Source organism: Ranitomeya imitator, chromosome 10, assembly GCF_032444005.1.
Source record: "Ranitomeya imitator isolate aRanImi1 chromosome 10, aRanImi1.pri, whole genome shotgun sequence".
Taxonomy (NCBI): domain Eukaryota; kingdom Metazoa; phylum Chordata; class Amphibia; order Anura; family Dendrobatidae; genus Ranitomeya; species Ranitomeya imitator.
In genome coordinates this window covers 14,720,940-14,741,261 of record NC_091291.1, presented here as the reverse complement: position 1 = coordinate 14,741,261, position 20,322 = coordinate 14,720,940, and the positions used below count along the sequence as shown (strand labels likewise).

General features: G+C 45.1%; 1 protein-coding gene across 3 annotated transcripts in view; it reads right to left on the bottom strand.

Annotated features, from left to right (window-relative positions):
• Positions 1–20,322, bottom strand: part of LOC138650917 (carcinoembryonic antigen-related cell adhesion molecule 1-like) — a 57,321-nt gene that overhangs the window by 16,413 nt on the left and 20,586 nt on the right. Inside the window, exons 6-9 of one of the 3 annotated variants that reach the window (XM_069740792.1) lie at positions 15,948–16,268; positions 12,505–12,609; positions 12,193–12,246; positions 10,698–10,762 (exon numbers count right to left, since the gene is read on the bottom strand). In XM_069740792.1, the coding sequence (XP_069596893.1) occupies positions 10,698–10,762; positions 12,193–12,246; positions 12,505–12,609; positions 15,948–16,268 (545 nt within the window). The remainder of the gene's footprint in view (positions 1–10,697; positions 10,763–12,192; positions 12,247–12,504; positions 12,610–15,947; positions 16,269–20,322) is intronic. The other 2 variants (XM_069740793.1, XM_069740794.1) reach the window with 2 other exon arrangements.

The following is a 20,322-nucleotide window of genomic DNA, read 5'->3' as shown; positions in this document are numbered from 1 at the left end:
TGTTATGAAAGGCAATTCAGTACCACAATGGACATAGAAGCCAGAGCACATACAGTAACCTGACAATAACCCAAAAACATAGAACGAGCTCTGAGACGTGGAAACTCTGCTGACCGCAATCCCTAATCCTCTCCAACACACACTAGAGGCAGCCGTGGATTGCGCCTAACGCTCCCTATGCAACTCGGCACAGCCTGAGAAACTAGCTAGCCTGAAGATAGAAAATAAGCCTACCTTGCCTCAGAGAAATACCCCAAAGGAAAAGGCAGCCCCCACATATAATGACTGTGAGTAAAGATGAAACGACAAACGTAGAGATGAAATAGATTTAGCAAAGTGAGGCCCGACTTTCTGAACAGAGCGAGGATAGGAAAGGTAACTTTGCGGTCAACACAAAACCCTACAAACAACCACGCAAAGGGGGCAAAAAGACCCTCCGTACCGAACTAACGGCACGGAGGTACACCCTCTGCGTCCCAGAGCTTCCAGCAAGCAAGAAAAAACAAATACGCAAGCTGGACAGGAAAAAACAGCAAACAAAATAACAAAAGCGGAACTTAGCTATGCAGAGCAGCAGGCCACAGGAACGATCCAGGAGGAAGCAAGTCCTATACTAGAACATTGACTGGAGGCCAGGTTCAGAGCACCAGGTGGAGTTAAATAGAGCAGGACCTAACGACTTCACCACATCACCTGAGGAAGGAAACTCAAAAGCCGCAGTACCACTCTCCTACACCATCGGAAGCTCACAGACAGAATCAGCCGAAGTACCACTTGTGACCACAGGAGGGAGCTCTGCCACAGAATTCACAACACTGGACATTGCCGCAGCCTATGTGCCCACCGGTCTGAGGGAGCAGAGAACCTCTGCTGAGAACATTGTTGTTTTTGTCTGCTCCGAAGGCCATTTACTTTTTGTTGCTGCTGGGTTATGAAGCAAATAAACCCACACGGACTTCCCTAAGGAAACACACCTCTTGTCTTGGTCCTGCAGCATCTGAGTGAGTACAATCCCTACACAGGTTTCATAACTTACATCAAGGGCAGCGTTCTGTAGCTGAATATACCTCCAAATTCCTCCGTTGGGTGGCAGACACCACATGGAATTTAGCTGCCCACAAGAATCAATTTTAATGAGGATTATCAGAGCTAGTAAATGATGAACTTGCAAGGGTCGAGACCCCTGATAATTTAGAGGACTTTATTCAATTGTGCATCCGACTTGATCAGAGACTGACTGAACGAAGAAAGGAAAGCCTGCGAGTATTTGGAAACAACAATTGATGTAATCCGTAAACCTCTCTCTGTAGTATAGAAGGAGAGGCGATGTACAGAAAATGTATGCCTCTATTGCGGGGGCTCTGGACATTTTGCCATTAACTGTCTCAATAAAAGATCTGTAGCCTTCACAACTGCCAAAACTGCAGGCAACTTAGACCTTTCTGAATGGCTTGATCCGGTTCTCCAGACCATCTCATCTGTAATGCAGGATAAGGTCAAGGAGCAATCTCCATCTTCTCATTTTGTCGTTCCCATACAGGTCATAATTGGGAGTCAAAAACTACAATGCTCTGATTCTGGAGCAGGAGGGAATTTCATGGATAACATTGCAAGTAGGTCTAAATCCATGTCAATTGATATGGAAACTGTGGGTGGATCACCTTTATCTTCGGGACCTGTTACTCATGAGACAATTGAACTTGAAATCTGTATAGAACCGAATCATCATGAAGCGGTTAGTTTCCATCTGATTTCCTCCTGAAAATTTCAAGTTATTCTAGGTATTCCATGGTTTTCAATCCATAACATTTCTATCAACTGGGCATCGAGGACCATTGCTTTTCCCACAGAGCACTGTAAGAATCAATGCCATGTTAGTCTTTCTGTTTTCAAACAAATTCAAGTATTATTATTATTATTTATTATTATAGCGCCATTTATTTATTTATCTGAGATTGCTCATCAGAACTATGATAGACTACCATCTCAGTACCAACAGTTCAGTGAGGTCTGCAGTAAGAAAAAAACTGATCAACTAATCGATCTTCTTACAACTGTCGCATTGAATTCCTTTATGGAGCATCCATTCAATTTGGGCGAATTTATAATCTTTCTGAGCTAGAATTGAAAGTACTAAAAGAATATCTAGATGAAAATTTAGAGAGTCTTCACTCAACTTTCTTCTTCGGTTGTGTCCGCAGCGTTTCTTCGGCATATATCCGCATGCGTTGTGTATTCCTATATTTAACATTAGGGACGCATGCATCTGCGATCGTTTGCCTTTTGCCGCCTTTGACGACGCATGCGTCGTTTCGTCGTCTGCGCTTTTGCGCGGAAATGCAACATGTAGTAATTTTTAGAAGCGTCAATTTGCCGCCTACAAACGTATGTGGTCTATTGCGTAAGGAATGCGCCAAAAAAACGCATTGCTGTCTATGTGAACGCATGCATTCACAAGCACATGCGTTTGCTTGCGTTCGTAAAAGCATGCGTTGCACCAGAGAAAAACATGTCTAGACACTGATAAGCCACCCCCCACATACCAGGTGATAAAGGGAGGTAGTGGGCAGTTGCAGAACAGTCAAGCAGAACAGTCGGACCACAGCAGACAGCCAAGCAGAGCATACAGACCACAGCACCTTTGAGAAAACAAGCCGCTGAACAATGTGAGTATATCCTAGCCAATGCCTTTATTTTCTATTTTCTGTCTCTACATGTCCTAATTTCTGCCATTTCTTTCTTTCTGCATGCATCAGAATGTCTTCTTCTTCTGATGGGGAGCAACGTCCTGGGCCTTCTGAAGTCGAACATGTCAGTGAAGTGAGTACTCACCTCCTCAGATTGGTAAGTATTCACTGTCACATCTACACATATGACAATTTTTTTTTTTCATTTTTTTAGAGCACTTCTTCTACTGCGGCAGAGATTGGGCTGGAGCAGCGGAGTCACAGTCGGGTGGCAAGGCGGCAGCGGGTAAGTATACAAGTCTGACTGCTGTATCCTCACTGTTGTATTCTTTAATCTTCCTTTCTGTACTTTACTGTTTCTTTTTAATTCTCTTCTGGACTACTTTTGTATCTTGACTTTCCTTATTCATGCCATTTCTCAGCCTCTGTTTTCTTTCTTTTCCTTATGTTAATGTATCCAACATTAATGTCTTTGTTTAATTTTTAGGTTCCAGAACGGGATGAAGACCTCATAGAAAATGACCTCCTCATCTCCCTGGTCCAGGAGCGAGTCCCGTTGTGGGACACCCCGGATCCACTGCACTCAAACATCGTAACGATCCGGCGCCTATGGAATGAGGTGGCCAAAGCGATGTGGGATGGCTGGGACAACGCCCCGATTCAGGTCCGAAATGCATTTGGTAAGTATTGCACTGCAGTGTGAAGCAGCAGAGACCGTGGCCGTGCTCACACAACTGTGTGTGATGAAAGGATCTCTCAGGAGTTTCTCTCATCACACACAGTTGTGTGAGCACGGGTAAAAGTCCATTTTCTGACCATTATGGTTTTTTTTTTAACAGTGGCCAAAGTCAAAACATGTTGGCGTTCGATGAAGGACCGCTTCAACAAGGACCTGTGTCAAGAGAGCTGTGTTCCCAGTGGTTCAGGAGCAAGGATCCGAAAATACAAATACCATCGTGTTCTGGCATTTTTAAGACTGGTCCTTGCCCAGAGAACGTAAGTATTTATCCCGTGCATTAGGTTGTGTTGTATTGCCATAATCTGTATGTTTCTATTCCACAGGACTTGTCATCTGTTTAATTTTTGGTATTAATTTTTTTCCCTTTTTTCACAGCACATGGAGCACTACTGTTGGCCCAGGTTCTGGAGTGGTCCTTCATCAAACAGCCACGGACCCGTCCCAGCCATCCAGCAAAGCTGCAGCAAGTGGGCCTGCCACACAAACTGGAGACCAGGAAGCTGGTCCATCAGGTCTTCCCCTTTCCCAGTCCTCTGCCACTGCCCCTTTTTCTTGGGGCTCCTCCCGGCAGCGGCAGAGGGCATCGGACAGGTCCCTCATGCTCGAGTTTTTGCACTTGAGCTCGGTTTTTCACGAAGGACTCAAAGCTTTAGGTGACCGAATGGATATTTCCCTTAGCCACATGAATACACGTATCCAGGAGGTCACCAAAAGCCTTGACCAAGTAAGAGCCGACCTCCAGAGGCCAGCACATAATTTTTTTAACCAAATTGAGCAGGGCATGTCGGAACACCTTACTCCTGATCTCCAGCTTAGTGTAATGCAGGCCTGCAATGCTGCTTACATGCAGGCTATGCAGCAGAGTCGGTATTTTCAGCAGACAGTGGCGGCATATCCACCTGTGCCTTCACTGTCATGATTAACCTCAATGCCGACCTCTGCTGCATACCACTGCACGGCCACCTCTATTCCTAGCACTGCCGGACACCAGTATAGCACCACCACCATGCCGAGTGCTGTTGGACAGCCCACCACCACCACCATGACAACCGCTGCTCCTGCTTGGACCTCCTCCACTGACACCACGATGCAGCAGGACCCTGGCATGGCCTTCCGTACCGCCACCACCACGATTCAGAAGGACCCTGGCATGGCCTTCCGTACCACCACCACCATGATGCAGCAGGACCCTGGCATGACCTTCCACTCTACAAGCACTATGGACTCTGGCATGGCTGCACGTTCTATGAGCACTATGGACTCCGGCATTGCTGCACGCTCTTCGAGCACTATGGACTCTGGCATGGCTGCACACTCTACGAGCACTATGGACTCTGGCATGGCTGCACGCTCTACGAGCACTATGGACTCTGGCATGGCTGCACGCTCTACGAGCACTATGGACTCTGGCATGGCTGCATGCTCTTCGAGCACTATGGACTCTGGCAAGGCTGCACGCTCTACGAGCACTTTGGACTCCGGCATGGCTGCACACTCTACAAGCACTATGGACTCCGGCATTGCTGCACGCTCTACGAGCACTATGGACTCTGGCATGGCTGCACGCTCTACGAGCACTATGGACTCTGGCATGGCTGCACGCTCTACGAGCACTATGGACTCTGGCATGGCTGCACGCTCTACGAGCACTATGGACTCTGGCATGGCTGCACGCTCTTCGAGCACTATGGACTCTGGCATGGCTGCACGCTCTACGAGCACTATGGACTCTGGCATGGCTGCACGCTCTACGAGCACTATGGACTCTGGCACAGTGCAGCTGGACCCTAACAGGTCACCCACCACGACCATGCCATGTCAAATTAGTCCTCCGAGGCTTCCCACAACCCGGCAATCCCAGAAAGGAAAAAAAAACAAAACAGCGGACTCTTAGTATTCCTTCCCCTTCACATCCCAGTGTGTCTGTAATGTCAGGTTTGTTTCACCCATCTAGTGCGTCTCAAGCTTCTCATGTGTCAAGCCCTATCCCCGAACTACCAGACCCCTCAAGTTTCATTGCCCCTTCTCCTGCCACCCCTGCGCCGTCCACTGTTAGCCAGTCCTCACTGCTTCACACCCCCCGTTTACATCACTCTACCCCAAACAGGCGCAGTTAAATTTAAAGTTTGTGTAAAAAAAATAAATCATATTATGTTTTGCCCCCAGTTATGTGTGGTTTATTGTGTCTTTCGCCGCTGTCAACACACACCGTGCACCGAACACTTAATTTTTGGCCACATCATAGCTCCAGTAGTTAGCAAATAAATGACTGCAGCTTTGTGTGTCTTTAGTATAGAGATATGAGGTGGGCCAAAATAATAATTTATGTATTATCTCCATAATCTCTTCCTTTAGTCTGTGACTAGTGTTGCAGACTGAAGAGAAAATGGCGGAAATACAATGCAGAACTATACTCAACAGGTCAGGTGTCAAAAAACTCATTAGTTAGGACACCTGACCTGGTGCCTTGTATGACCTCCATTTTCTCATCTGTGTACGTAATATTCCACACAAAGTGAAGGGACGATGGTGGTCATAAACACGGCATATCTATGCTCACCTGCACAGGTGTCAGAAATAGTGAATGAGGCTGTTATATGTGCATCATGAATTCATTATTTCTGACACCTGACTTGATGAGTATAGATCTCTGTTGTATGACAGTCATTGTCTCTTCAGTCTGTGTCCAATGGATACTGCAGAACAGAATCAGGATGCAATGACGTCAACAAGCTTACCACTAAACCAACATGGCTGCCGTCACAATAGCAGTATGTGGTCAGTGTTTTATATCAGTATTTGTAAGCCAAAACAAGGAGTGAAACAATTAGAGGTAAATTATAATATTAACATAACTAGCACCTCTGCCTTTATCACCCACTCCTGGTTTTGGATTACAAATACTGATATTAAAGACAGGCCAAATACTGCTAGTTTGAGGACAGCCTTGGTTTGTAGAGGAAATACATAGGAGACACGGTCAAGACAACAAAAAATAAAGTTTATTAATGAGAAATATTATTAACATTTAAGAAAATTACTGGTACAGATAAAATTACAACATGACATTTACACAACATTGTCCTGCCATGACACACGTCCAATATCAGAATCAAAAAAGGCGGCAAATTGGTCCCGCATGTGGCCAACTTCAGCAGTTGACCGCAGCGGGTGATGATGGTAATTGGGCAGTGGGTGTGCAACTGGTTCATCCAGTTCAATGTTGGGTCGCTCCTTAGCCATTATGTAATTGTGCAGAACCACACAGGCTTTGACAACGTCATCGACTGTCTCCATTTTTAGATTTATGGCTGATGCAAGAATGCGCCATTTTGAGACTAGAATGCCAAAGGAACACTCTACTGTTCTTCGGGCCCTGGTCAGTCTGTAGTTAAAGATCCTTTTAGTGTGGTTCAAGTCCCGACTGGAATATGGCTTCAGTAGGTTTTCACACATCTGAAAGGCCTCATCCCCAACCATAACAAATGGCATCGGTGGGCCTTGAGTGTTGGGGAGAGGTCGTGGCCGTGGAAAATTAAAATTTTTGCCATACACACGGCGGCCCATATCAGAGTTCTTAAAAGTCTGGGAATCGTTGCCACGGCCAAAAGCTCCAATGTCCACGGCAATGAAGCGACAGTCCGCATCGGCTATTGCCATGAGCACAACAGAAAAATATTTTTTGTAATTAAAGTACTCCGATCCTGTTCTGGCTGGTTTGATAATGCGGCTGTGCTTTACATCAACTGCTCCCAAACAGTTGGGGAAATCACACACACTCCAGAATTTTTCCGCAATTTCAAGCCCCATGTCCAAGGTGGGTAGGGGTATAAACTCATCCCGGAGAACATTCCACAATGCCCGACAGGTGTCCACAACTATTCCGGACAGGGTGGATTTTCCAAGCCGGTATTGGAAGTGGAGGGATGATAAACTCTCTCCGGTTGCCAGAAATCTGTAAGAAAAAAAAAAATTACAATCTATTCTATTTATGGTGTGGTTATGCTAAAGACAGAAAGGAAAATACCCTAAAAATACATGTCTGAACACCCAAAATTTGGACTGTCATTGGTTTAGATTTGGAACGTACCTTTATGTAACCAGCAGACGTTCCTCGGGTGGAATCGCTCTACGGAGCTGGGTGTCCTGTCTCCGTATGGTTCCTTGAACACGAGCAAGCAAATCCCGGAACGAGTCTTGCGACATCCTTGTATATTCTTGGAATTTCTCCGGGTTGGCATTAAGCTCGCCATACAGCGTGTGATAGGTTCCACGTCTCTCACGTAGTTCAATAATGGGGTGTCTCCAAAAACGCCTACGCCGTCTCCTTCTCCATCTTTCGCAATTTCTGTCTTGCTCCCAAGCAAACACACAGGCCAGAAACAGCTTGATGCTTAAATCCAGGTTGAAATAAAAGCTCTCCATGTGAAGATCCATTATGACACAGCATACAGGAGCAAAATCTGAAGATTTCAGTGTTCAAGGGTCTATATAAAGATATCCCATAATACACGCCCTCTGTAGTCCCATTGGCGATGTCTGGTTATCTAGATTTTTCTCCGGTTAAATTTTTCGCCCTGCGCACAAAAAACGCAAACGCAGAAAAAAACGCATAGAAACACGTTCTCCACGTTATCAGCTGTGTATCCACCAGACTTCTGCACAACACAGCTGATGGTCCCAACCCCATTTATAAGGCAAGAAATCCCACTTATTAAACCTGACAGGGCACACCTGTGAAGTGAAAACCATTTCCAGTGACTACCTCTTGAAGCTCATCAAGAGAATGCCAAGAGCGTGCAAAGCAGTCATCAAAGCAAAAGGTGGCTACTTTGAAGAACCTAGAATATAAGATATAATTTCAGTTGTTTCACACTTTTTTGTTAAGTATATAATTCCGCATGTGTTAATTCATAGTTTTGATGCCTTCAGTGTGAATGTACAATTTTCATAGTTATGAAAATACAGAAAAATCTTTAAATGAGAAGGTGTGTCCAAACTTTAGGTCTGTACGGTATATATACAGTATGTATATATATATATATATATATATATATATATATATAAAAATAATATTCTTTACTATTATTTTGTATATTTTTTCAAAAATCATTTATACAATTTTTTTTATTTTTTTTTAAATGCTTTTTTACTTAGTTCCTCTATGGAACTTTCAGTTTCACCACTCTGATCGCTGTTATAAAGCATTGCAATGCACGAGGATTGCAATGCTTTATAAGGCTGGTTTCACACGTACTGATATTTTTGGTACCGGAAAAACCGGTACCGGAGATATCAGTGTCCGTGTGTCCGTGTGTGTCCTACATACGGCACACGTGTGGCAACCGTGTGCCGCCCGTGTGCTGCATCAGGACCACATGGATGGCCGCCGGGAAGCAGTGCTGCAGTTAGAGCTGTTCCCCTGCGTGTGGTGCTGAAACCAGCTGTCATCCCTTCTCCCCTGCTCGGGCGGCGATCGGCGCTAGCAGGGGAGAAGGAATGAACACTACGCAGCGGGCACAGGCTCAGTAACTAGCGGTGACGTCATTGAGTCTGTGCTTGCTTGCCGGCATGAACTCGTGTGACCTCAGGACCGTGGGAGAATGTAAGTGATGAGGTCACTGTGACAGAGCTTGAACTGCTGTGATGTCATCATTTACATTCTCCCACGGTCCTGAGGTCACAGGAGATCATGCCGGCAGCGAGCCCAGACAGTGACGTCACCGCTAGTTACGGAGTCTGCGCCCGCTGCTTAGCGTTCATTCCCCAGTAGTTTACAGCCGGGAACGGTTGAATTAGTAGCGCTCCCGGTTGTAAACTGTACATTCCCCTAGACATGGATTACTGCGTGGGACTGACTCTACGCCAGACAGGTATGGCATATTGTTGGTTTATTATTTTGACTTTTTTTTTTACAGGAGATTGAGGGCTTCGCTTGGAATGGCAGACTAATAAAGATGGCAAAAATGTGTATATTGTTTTATTTCATTAAAATACTTTTTTCTTACTGTGTGGTGTTTATTTAACCCTTTAACTACTATAGTATTAGTAATGGAGAGGTGTCTTGTTGACACCTCTCCATTACAAAGCCGGCCTAATGTCACCTTACAATAGGAAGGTGACATTAACCCCTCATTACCCCACTTGCCACCACTACAGGGCAAGTGGGAAGAATGGGGCAAAGCTCCACGCGCAGGGGAACAGCAGCTTACAGTAGCGCTGCTTCCCCTGTGGCTCTCCGTGTGCACGTGTGCGGTACGTTTGGCAGGCCGTGTGTCTAGGTATAAACGGACATGTCTGTGTGTTTTGCACATGGATACATGGTTCGTCAAAACACCCAAACATCTGCATAGACCCATTCATTTAAATGGGTCTATGTGTGTCACTGTCTCCGGTACGTGAGAAAACTGTCACTACACGTACTGGAGGCACTGACGTGTGAAACCGGCCTAACTGTCAGTGCTGCACTGACATAAGCCTCTTAGACCATGCTCTGTGCATGGTCTAACAGGCTTGTTATAGCCTGGTGAAGACCTCAGATCACCATGGCAATCATCGGGCCCTTGCAATGACATTGCGGGGGCGCCCATTGGAGGGAAGAGGGAGCTCCCTTCCTCTCCCTGGCTTCTAAATGCTGTGATTGATTTTTTTTTAAATCTTAATCAGGGATCAATTAATTTGCATTGATTTATAATTTGAGCAACTCTACCAAATTCAAATGTTTGCAGATTCACGCATCCTCAATGCTTTTCGATCCTGTTCACAGCAATAGCACCCGAAGTGAGGAGGAACAGGCCATCAGGACCCCATTATAGTGATCAATGGGGTCACAGTACTGGGAGTCCTAGGGAACATAGATTTATCACATTTTTTTTAGATAGGTGATAAATACTTTTGTGGAAAAGCCCTATAAGGCTATTTGCGTATATAGGAGTGCATACTGGGGTTGTATTCAACTCAGAAATATAGAAACAGGTGACTGACCGTGTTCAGCTTCTTCTGTATCTCCCATGGAGCAGAGGCCATGATGTAAACTCATTACATCAGTCAACTACTTCACAATATATTTAGAAAAGCATCAAATTCTACTTTTCAAAGCAAAGGTTCACTCCAAAGATGATATAAGGATCTCCGTCAATGACCATTATGCCACGAATGACTATTGCTCAATTTTGGTATCTTCACTGGACAGTTACCAAAACCCTAAAATTGGAGTAGACTGACCCAATATCTCTACTAATGGTGATATGATAATTGTGAGCATAACATACCGGTTCTGAATTACTTTGTGGTTCGTGTTTGCCAGTGAGTCGATTGGGAGCAATTGTGGGTCTATCTGAAATAAAAAAGCAGTAGATGTGTTAACCACATGTAGGACTCAACAAAGGGAGCGGTTCACTGTGGGCCTGGCTTACGGTCTCTGAAAATCTGTTGACTTTGCTACGTAAAGTGCATGTGAAACTAGAGTATTGCCTGGTGGTCATCCAGGTGAATGGCTGTCCACGCAATCCATGGAAGCCTTCTAATGCTGTGTCTTGGGCTACGAAAGAAATGTCCGATTGTTGAGAGCCCCATAAGTAGGAATCCTAACAATGTGCTCTTTTATAACTACAATAGCATTTATATGGCTCTCCCCTCCAAACATACTTTTTTGCATTTTAAGTGTTCTTAGGTTAAAACATGGGGCTCGGGATCCCTAAAACTCATCTATAGCGAGTGATGAGGTAGCAGTGAGTACCATGTCTGCATTTATGGCAGTAAATCAAGGGTAAATGTCTGGTTCGCTGGTTGTTTGAGATAATAGAATAGTTAATACTTGCGTTTTTGGCCATCTGGGTTAATGGAGGGTTGTTTCCAGTGCGGTTTAGAGTACTAGAGAGGTTATGTAGTGGTGTAAATTAGTAGAGGGGTGTCACGACACAGCTGTCAGGTGACTCAGGACCAGGGGCTCCTTCCCTGTCCCTAACACTAGGGGGCGCCCTAGTTTGCCCTGCTCCCCGGGGTACTCCAGATGTCGAAGATGCCTCCGCCCTTGCCTTATCTCCTGAGTTAGCTCTCCTTCTGTTCTCTTCCTCCACCTAGGGAAGAGGGAGCACTACTGTGCACTACAGTACACTAACCCGACAAACAAGGCACCACGGACAAGGGTTAACAGAAAACTCCAGGCATACAAAATATTCACTCACATATAACAGAAGAATGCACCGAATATTGGAGGTAGGGGAATAAACAAAAACAGAGAAGGATAAGGAATTACCACGCTTACAAACCAAGCACCAGTCACTAATAACTCCTTCAACTCTCCTTCTCGTATGTGCTCCTCTCCCACCATTAGCTATGCAGCAAATGCTAGCTCTGACAAGGATTACTAATAGTGATGAGCGAATATACTCGTTACTCGAGATTTCTCGAGCACGCTCGGGTGTCCTCCGAGTTTTTTTTAGTGCTCGGAGATTTAGTTTTTCTTGCCGCAGCTGAATGATTTACATCTGTTAGCCAGCATAAGTACATGTGGGGGCTGCCTGGTTGCTAGGGAATCCCCACATGTACTTATGCTGGCTAACAGATGTAAATTATTCAGCTGCGGCAAGAAAAACTAAATCTCCGAGCACAAAAAAAATACTCGGAGGACCCCCCGAGCATGCTCGAGAAATCTCGAGTAACGAGTATATTCGCTCATCACTACCAAGGAGCTATTGTCCATTTCTCTGTTGATCAAGGTCAGTGGATAATTTCATACTTGGTGCCCATCAGTGGTTTACTTACTTTGAGGCTGTTCCTCACTGGGCTGTCTAGGTCTGGATGCAGATGGATTCTCTGCTGTGAGCAAACACATGATCAGGTTGAAAACTTCACGAACGCTATACCAATCATTAAGAAAGCACTTGCACACACCTTTTCCCAGTAAGGGACCTGGGCATTTGCACCTCTTTACCCTCTTATATTATCTATTAATCCAAGTGTCTAAGTCAGAGCTCATAACTGGTGTATTCTGATTCTAGGAAATGTCTTTTCAAGATCTTAACATTGTTATATTTTATTCTTTCCCATGCTTCTTACCATTATTGTGTGGATTACCTTTATTTTTTTCCCGGAAAATATGAAAGAGAACCAGAATGACCATCGCCAAAGCCACAACGGATCCAATTGCTATTCCCGCTATAGTACCCGCTGAGATCGTTTCTGTAGAAATGAATGAGAACGAGAAGATGTTATAGATTGTAAACTATAAAAAAAGACAATTTCATTATCCTGACTGCAGTTAAGTAACTTCATTTTCTACCATTTTACTGTTGCAGAGTGTCTGTAAATACTTTATCTAGCTAAGTGCTCTACAAAAAAAATCTAGAAGTCCATCAAAACTCCTGCCCCCCATGGAAATCTGCCCCCCCCCCCAGTCCACTCACACACACACTTCTCAGTGTTAGAGATAGCAGGAGGGAGGAGATTCTACACAGATTGGCAGTGGAGAAGAAGGTATTACATGGGGGGGGGGGGCATAGAAAAGGTGGAAAGAACACGGAGCAAAATAAGGGCAGTTCTAGAACTTTGCTAATACATGAGCTCACTGACGGGCACAGACAGCAGAGGCCTCTGCACAAACTACATGGAACCTTTGCAGTCCAATAGCTCATCATAATGCACTGTTCCACCTACTTTGGAGGTAGAAGAGGGCCTCCCTTACCTCTTGGACCCTTGTGTTGCTGCACAAGTTGCATCAATGTTATGTCTGCACTTGCATGAGCTAATGAACACAGCAATACTTTGGATACACACAGATCTTAATTCCAGCCTGTATTACTGGGAGAGACACACAGAGCTCACATCCAGCCTATATTACTGGGAGAGACACACAGACCACACATCCAGCCTATATTACTGGGAGAGACACACAGAGCTCACATCCAGCCTATATTACTGGGAGAGACACACAGAGCTCACATCCAACCTATATTACTAAGAGGACACACAGCGCTCACATCCAGCCTATATTACTGGGAGAGACACACAGCGCTCACATCCAGCCTATATTACTAAGAGGACACACAGCGCTCACATCCAACCTATATTACTAAGAGGACACACAGCGCTCACATCCAGCCTATATTACTGGGAGAGACACACAGCGCTCACATCCAGCCTATATTACTAAGAGGACACACACAGCTCACATCCAACCTATATTACTAAGAGGACACACAGCGCTCACATCCAGCCTATATTACTGGGAGAGACACACAGCGCTCACATCCAACCTATATTACTAAGAGGACACACAGCGCTCACATCCAGCCTATATTACTGGGAGAGACACACAGCGCTCACATCCAGCCTATATTACTAAGAGGACACACAGCGCTCACATCCAACCTATATTACTAAGAGGACACACAGAGCTCACATCCAGCCTATATTACTGGGAGAGACACACAGCGCTCACATCCAGCCTATATTACTAAGAGGACACACAGCGCTCACATCCAACCTATATTACTAAGAGGACACACAGAGCTCACATCCAGCCTATATTACAGGGAGAGACACACAGAGCTCACATCCATCCTATATTACTGTGAGAGACACACAGAGCTCACATCCAGTCTATATTACTGGGAGAGACACACAGAGACCTCACATCCAGCCTATATTACTGGGAGAAACACAGAACTCACATCCAGCCTATATTACTGGGAGAGACACACAGAGGTCAAATCCAGCCTATATTACTAAGAGGACACACAGCGCTCACATCCAGCCTATATTACTGGGAGAGATACACAGAGCTCACATCCAGCCTATATTACTAAGAAGGCACACAGCGCTCACATCCAACCTAAATTACTAAGAGGACACACAGCGCTCACATCCAGCCTATATTACTGGGAGAGACACACAGAGCTCACATCCAGCCTATATTACTGGGAGAGACACACAGAGCTCACATCCAGCCTATATTACTGGGAGAGACACACAGAGCTCACATCCAGCCTATATTACTGGGAGACACACAGACCTCACATCCAGCCTATATTACAGGGAGAGACACACAGAGCTCACATCCAGCCTATATTACTAGGAGAGACACACAGAGCTCACATCCAGTCTATATTACTGGGAGAGACACACAGAGACCTCACATCCAGCCTATATTACTGGGAGAGACACATAGAGCTCACATCCAGCCTATATTACTGGGAGAGACAAAGCTCACAGCCAGCCTATATTACTGGGAAAGACACACAGAGCTCACATCCAGTCTATATTACTGGGAGAGACACACAGAGCTCACATCCAGCCTATATTACTGGGATAGACACATAGAGCTCACATCCAGCCTATATTACTGGGAGAGACACACAGCGCTCACATCCAGACTATATTACTGGGAGAAACACACAGAGCTCACATCCAGCCTATATTACTGGGAGAGACACAGAGCTCACATCCAGCCTATATTACTGGGAGAGACACACAGAGCTCACATCCAGCCTATAATATAGGGAGAGACACAAACCTCATATCCATCCTATATTAATGGGAAACACACAGAGCTCACATCCAGCCTATATTACTGGGAGAGACACACAGAGCTCACACCCAGCCTATATCACTCGGAGAGACACACAGTTCACATCCAGCCTATATTACTAGGAGACACACAGAGCTCACATCCAGCCTATATTACCAGGAGACACACAGTGCTCATATCCAGCCTATATTACTAGGAGACACACAGAGGTCACATCCAGCCTGTATTACTGGGAGGGACACACAGAGCTCACATCCAGCCTAAATTACTAGGAGAGACACGCAGACATCACATCCAGCCTATATTACTGGGAGACACACAGCACTCACATCCAGCCTATATTACTAGGAGACACACAGAGCTCACATCCAGCCTATATTACTAAGAGGAAACACAGAACTCACATCCAGTTTATATTACTAAGAGGACACACAGCGCTCACATCCAGCCTATATTACTAGGAGACACACAGAGCTCACATCCAGCCTATATTACTGGGAGAGACACACAGAGCTCACATCCAGCCTATATTACTAAGAGGAAACACAGAGCTCACATCCAGCCTATATTACTAGGAGACACACAGAGCTCACATCCAGCCTATATTGCTAAGAGGATACACAGAGCTCACATCCAGCCTATATTACTGGGAGAGGCGCACACAGCTCACATCCAGCCTATATTACTGGGAGAGACACACAGTTCACATCCAGCCTATATTACTAGGAGACACACAGTTCACATCCAGCCTATATTTCTGGGAAAGGCACACAAAACTCAAATGTGTGGTGCACCATGGTATTAATGTTTGGTGCACCATGGTAGCAATGTGTGATGTATCATGGTAAAAATGCGAAGCACACTACTTCATTTACATTGCACTTAGCTATGTGCTTTCTTATTATGATGATAGAACATACCCAATAATAACACCAGGTTAGATGATATTTTGATTCCAGCTAAATCAAGCTGTTTTCTTAAGATCACCTACCTTCTTTCTTAACATTGAGAACGAATGTAAAATAATTGCTTCCCATAGTGTTCTCAGCTCTGCACATGTACTTTCCATTAAGCTCCTCATTCATTTCTTGTATGATCATATATGATGAGTAGTCATTAGACATAACGACGATGTCTTTTGTGGTGAAGAGTTTGGATGGAGTCGGGTCAAGGCGGACCCACGAGAACGTTGCAGGGAAGATTTGAGCTCCCGGAGCATTTCCGCTGTTTAGAGTCACTGATAGAATGGCGTTGTTCCCCTTGTAGACCGCTTTAATGCTTTCGTTGACGAATCCAGAAGACCGCGGTATATCTGAAAAACATGGTATGAAGTCAGAGATAAATATTTTGTGGACATCACAAAGTTGCATTGTAATTAGTCTATGTAATTAGTGAGTCTACGATCTGAACGATATAATCTTAATTTCCACCCACCTAGCTTGAATTACAGCTTATCAGTGTCCTTCCACCCTGCTGATGGATTTCCGTACACCTAGCCTTATTAACAGTTCCTCAATGTTCTTCTTTGCTGCTGCTGCTGAATCTCTGCAATTTAGGATTATTAATAGCTCCTCAATGTACCTCCTTCCTGCTGCTGCAGAATACCCACCTACCTAGCATGATTGATACTTCCATAGTGTCCCTCCACCCTGCTGCTGAAATTCCATTCAGCTCAGTACAAGCTGCAGTAGTCAATTGAGCCTGGGAGGGAGGGCCAGAGAGTGCACATACTTGGACTCATTAGATATCTAATAATGCATGATGATTCTATCTGTGTGATATCAGTTGTTAGATACTATTTAAGCAATGCATCTTTTTTGTCTTCTACCTAATTTTTAATACTACTTTGTCTTCTTGAAACTTCTTCATCTACTTCCTACTTCTTCCCGTTTCTTTGTCTTCCTGCTACGTCTTTGTCTTCTTCCTACTTTTTGGTCATCTTCCTACTTCTTCGTCTTCTTCTTACTTCGTCAAATTCCTACTTCTTCATCTTTTTCCTACTTCTGTCTTCTTCGTCGTCTTAGTAATTTTTGGTCTTCTTACTATTTCTTCGTCTTCTAACTACTTCTTTTTCTTCTGACTACTTCTTTGTATTATTCCTACTCCTTTATCATCTTACTAACTTCTTGGTCATCTTCCTACTTCTTGGTCTTATTCCTACTTCTTGAACTTCTTCCCATTTCTTTGTCTACTTCCCACTTCATCTTCTTCTTGGAGAGGTTTTACTGATGTATTTAATATGGAGAATTTGGCCTTCATTTGTGGAAGAAGATATCCTTGGTGTAAGGCAAGGACCTAAAAACCTCATTGATGTCATACAGTGATGACTCAAATCTTGTTAGTCCATGTTATGTGTTGTGATAGGCAATTCAGTAACACAATGTACATAGCGATCAGAGCACATACAGTGATCTGACAATAACCCAAAATAATAGAACGAGCTCTGAGACGTGGGAACTCTGCAGACCGCAATCCCTGATCCTAACAAACCTCACTAGAGGCAGCCGTGGATTGCGCCTAACGCTACCTATGCAACTCGACACAGCCTGAGAAACTAACTAGCCTGAAGATAGAAAAATAAGCCTACCTTGCCTCAGAGAAATACCCCAAAGGAAAAGGCAGCCCCCCACATATAATGACTGTGAGTTAAGATGAAAAGACAAACGTAGAGATTAAATAGATTCAGCAAAGTGAGGCCCGACTTTCTTAACAGAGCGAAGATAGGAAAGATAACTTTGCGGTCCACACAAAACCCTAAAGAAAACCACACAAAGGGGGCAAAAAGACCCTCCGTACCGAACTAACGGCACGGAGGTACACCCTTTGCGTCCCAGAGCTTCCAGCAAAACAAATAGACAAGCTGGACAGAAAAAATAGCAAACAAATAGCAAAGGAGAACTTAGCTATGCAGAGAAGCAGGCCACAGGAATGATCCAGGGAAAAACAAGTCCAACACTGGAACATTGACAGGAGGCATGGATCAAAGCATTAGGTGGAGTTAAGTAAAGAAGCACCTAACGACCTCACCAGATCAACTGAGGGAGGAAACTCAGAAGCTGCAGTACCACTTTCCTCCACAAACGGAAGCTCCCAGAGAGAATCAGCCGAAGTACCACTTGTGACCACAGGAGTGAACTCTGCCACAGAATTCACAACAGTACCCCCCCCTTGAGGAGGGGTCACCGAACCCTCACCAGAGCCCCCAGGCCGACCAGGATGAGCCACATGAAAGGCACGAACAAGATCGGGAGCATGGACATCAGAGGCAAAAACCCAGGAATTATCTTCCTGAGCATAACCCTTCCATTTAACCAGATACTGGAGTTTCCGTCTTGAAACACAAGAATCCAAAATCTTCTCCACAATATACTCCAATTCCCCCTCCACCAAAACCGGGGCAGGAGGCTCAACAGATGGAACCATAGGTGCCACGTATCTCCGCAACAATGACCTATGGAATACGTTATGTATGGAAAAAGAATCTGGGAGGGTCAGACGAAAAGACACAGGATTAAGAACCTCAGAAATCCTATACGGACCAATAAAACGAGGTTTAAACTTAGGAGAGGAAACCTTCATAGGAATATGACGAAAAGATAACCAAACCAGATCCCCAACACGAAGTTGGGGACCCACACGGCGTCTGCGATTAGCGAAACGTTGAGCCTTCTCCTGGGACAAGGTCAAATTGTCCACTACCTGAGTCCAAATCTGCTGCAACCTGTCCACCACAGTATCCACACCAGGACAGTCCGAAGACTCAACCTGTCCTGAAGAGAAACGAGGATGGAACCCAGAATTGCAGAAAAACGGCGAAACCAAGGTAGCCGAGCTGGCCCGATTATTAAGGGCGAACTCAGCCAAAGGCAAAAAGGACACCCAGTCATCCTGATCAGAAGAAATAAAGCATCTCAGATATGCTTCCAAGGTCTGATTGGTTCGTTCGGTCTGGCCATTAGTCTGAGGATGGAAAGCCGAGGAAAAAGACAAGTCAATGCCCATCCTACCACAAAAGGCTCGCCAAAACCTCGAAACAAACTGGGAACCTCTGTCAGAAACAATATTCTCTGGAGTGCCATGCAAACGAACCACATGCTGGAAGAACAAAGGCACCAAATCAGAGGAGGAAGGCAATTTAGACAAGGGTACCAGATGGACCATCTTAGAAAAGCGATCACAGACCACCCAAATGACTGACATCTTTTGAGAAACGGGAAGGTCAGAAATAAAATCCATAGAGATATGTGTCCAAGGCCTCTTCGGGACCGGTAAGGGCAAAAGCAACCCAATAGCACGAGAACAGCAGGGCTTAGCCCGAGCACAAATCCCACAGGACTGCACAAAAGTACGCACATCCCGCGACAGAGACGGCCACCAAAAGGATCTAGCCACTAACTCTCTGGTACCAAAGATTCCAGGATGACCAGCCAACACCGAACAATGAAGTTCAGAGATAACTCTATTCGTCCACCTATCAGGGACAAACAGTTTCTCCGCTGGGCAACGATCAGGTCTATTAGCCTGAAATTTTTGCAGCACCCGCCGCAAATCAGGGGAGATGGCAGACACAATTACTCCTTCCTTGAGGATACCCGCCGGCTCAGATAAACCCGGAGAGTCGGGCACAAAACTCCTAGACAGAGCATCCGCCTTCACATTTTTAGAGCCCGGAAGGTACGAAATCACAAAGTCAAAACGGGCAAAAAACAACGACCAACGAGCTTGTCTAGGATTCAAGCGCTTGGCAGACTCGAGATAAGTCAAGTTCTTATGCTCAGTCAATACCACCACGCGATGCTTAGCTCCTTCAAGCCAATGACGCCACTCCTCGAATGCCCACTTCATGGCCAGCAACTCTCGGTTGCCCACATCATAATTTCGCTCAGCAGGCGAAAACTTCCTGGAAAAGAAAGCACATGGTTTCATCACTGAGCAACCAGAACCTCTCTGTGACAAAACAGCCCCTGCTCCAATCTCAGAAGCATCAACCTCGACCTGGAACGGAAGAGAAACATCTGGTTGACACAACACAGGGGCAGAAGAAAAACGACGCTTCAACTCTTGAAAAGCTTCCACAGCAGCAGAAGACCAATTGACCAAATCAGCACCCTTCTTGGTCAAATCGGTCAATGGTTTGGCAACACTAGAAAAATTGCAGATGAAGCGACGATAAAAATTAGCAAAGCCCAGGAACTTTTGCAGACTTTTCAGAGATGTCGGCTGAGTCCAATCATGGATGGCTTGGACCTTAACCGGATCCATCTCGATAGTAGAAGGGGAAAAGATGAACCCCCAAAATGAAACCTTCTGCACACCAAAGAGACACTTTGATCCCTTCACAAACAAAGAATTAGCACGCAGGACCT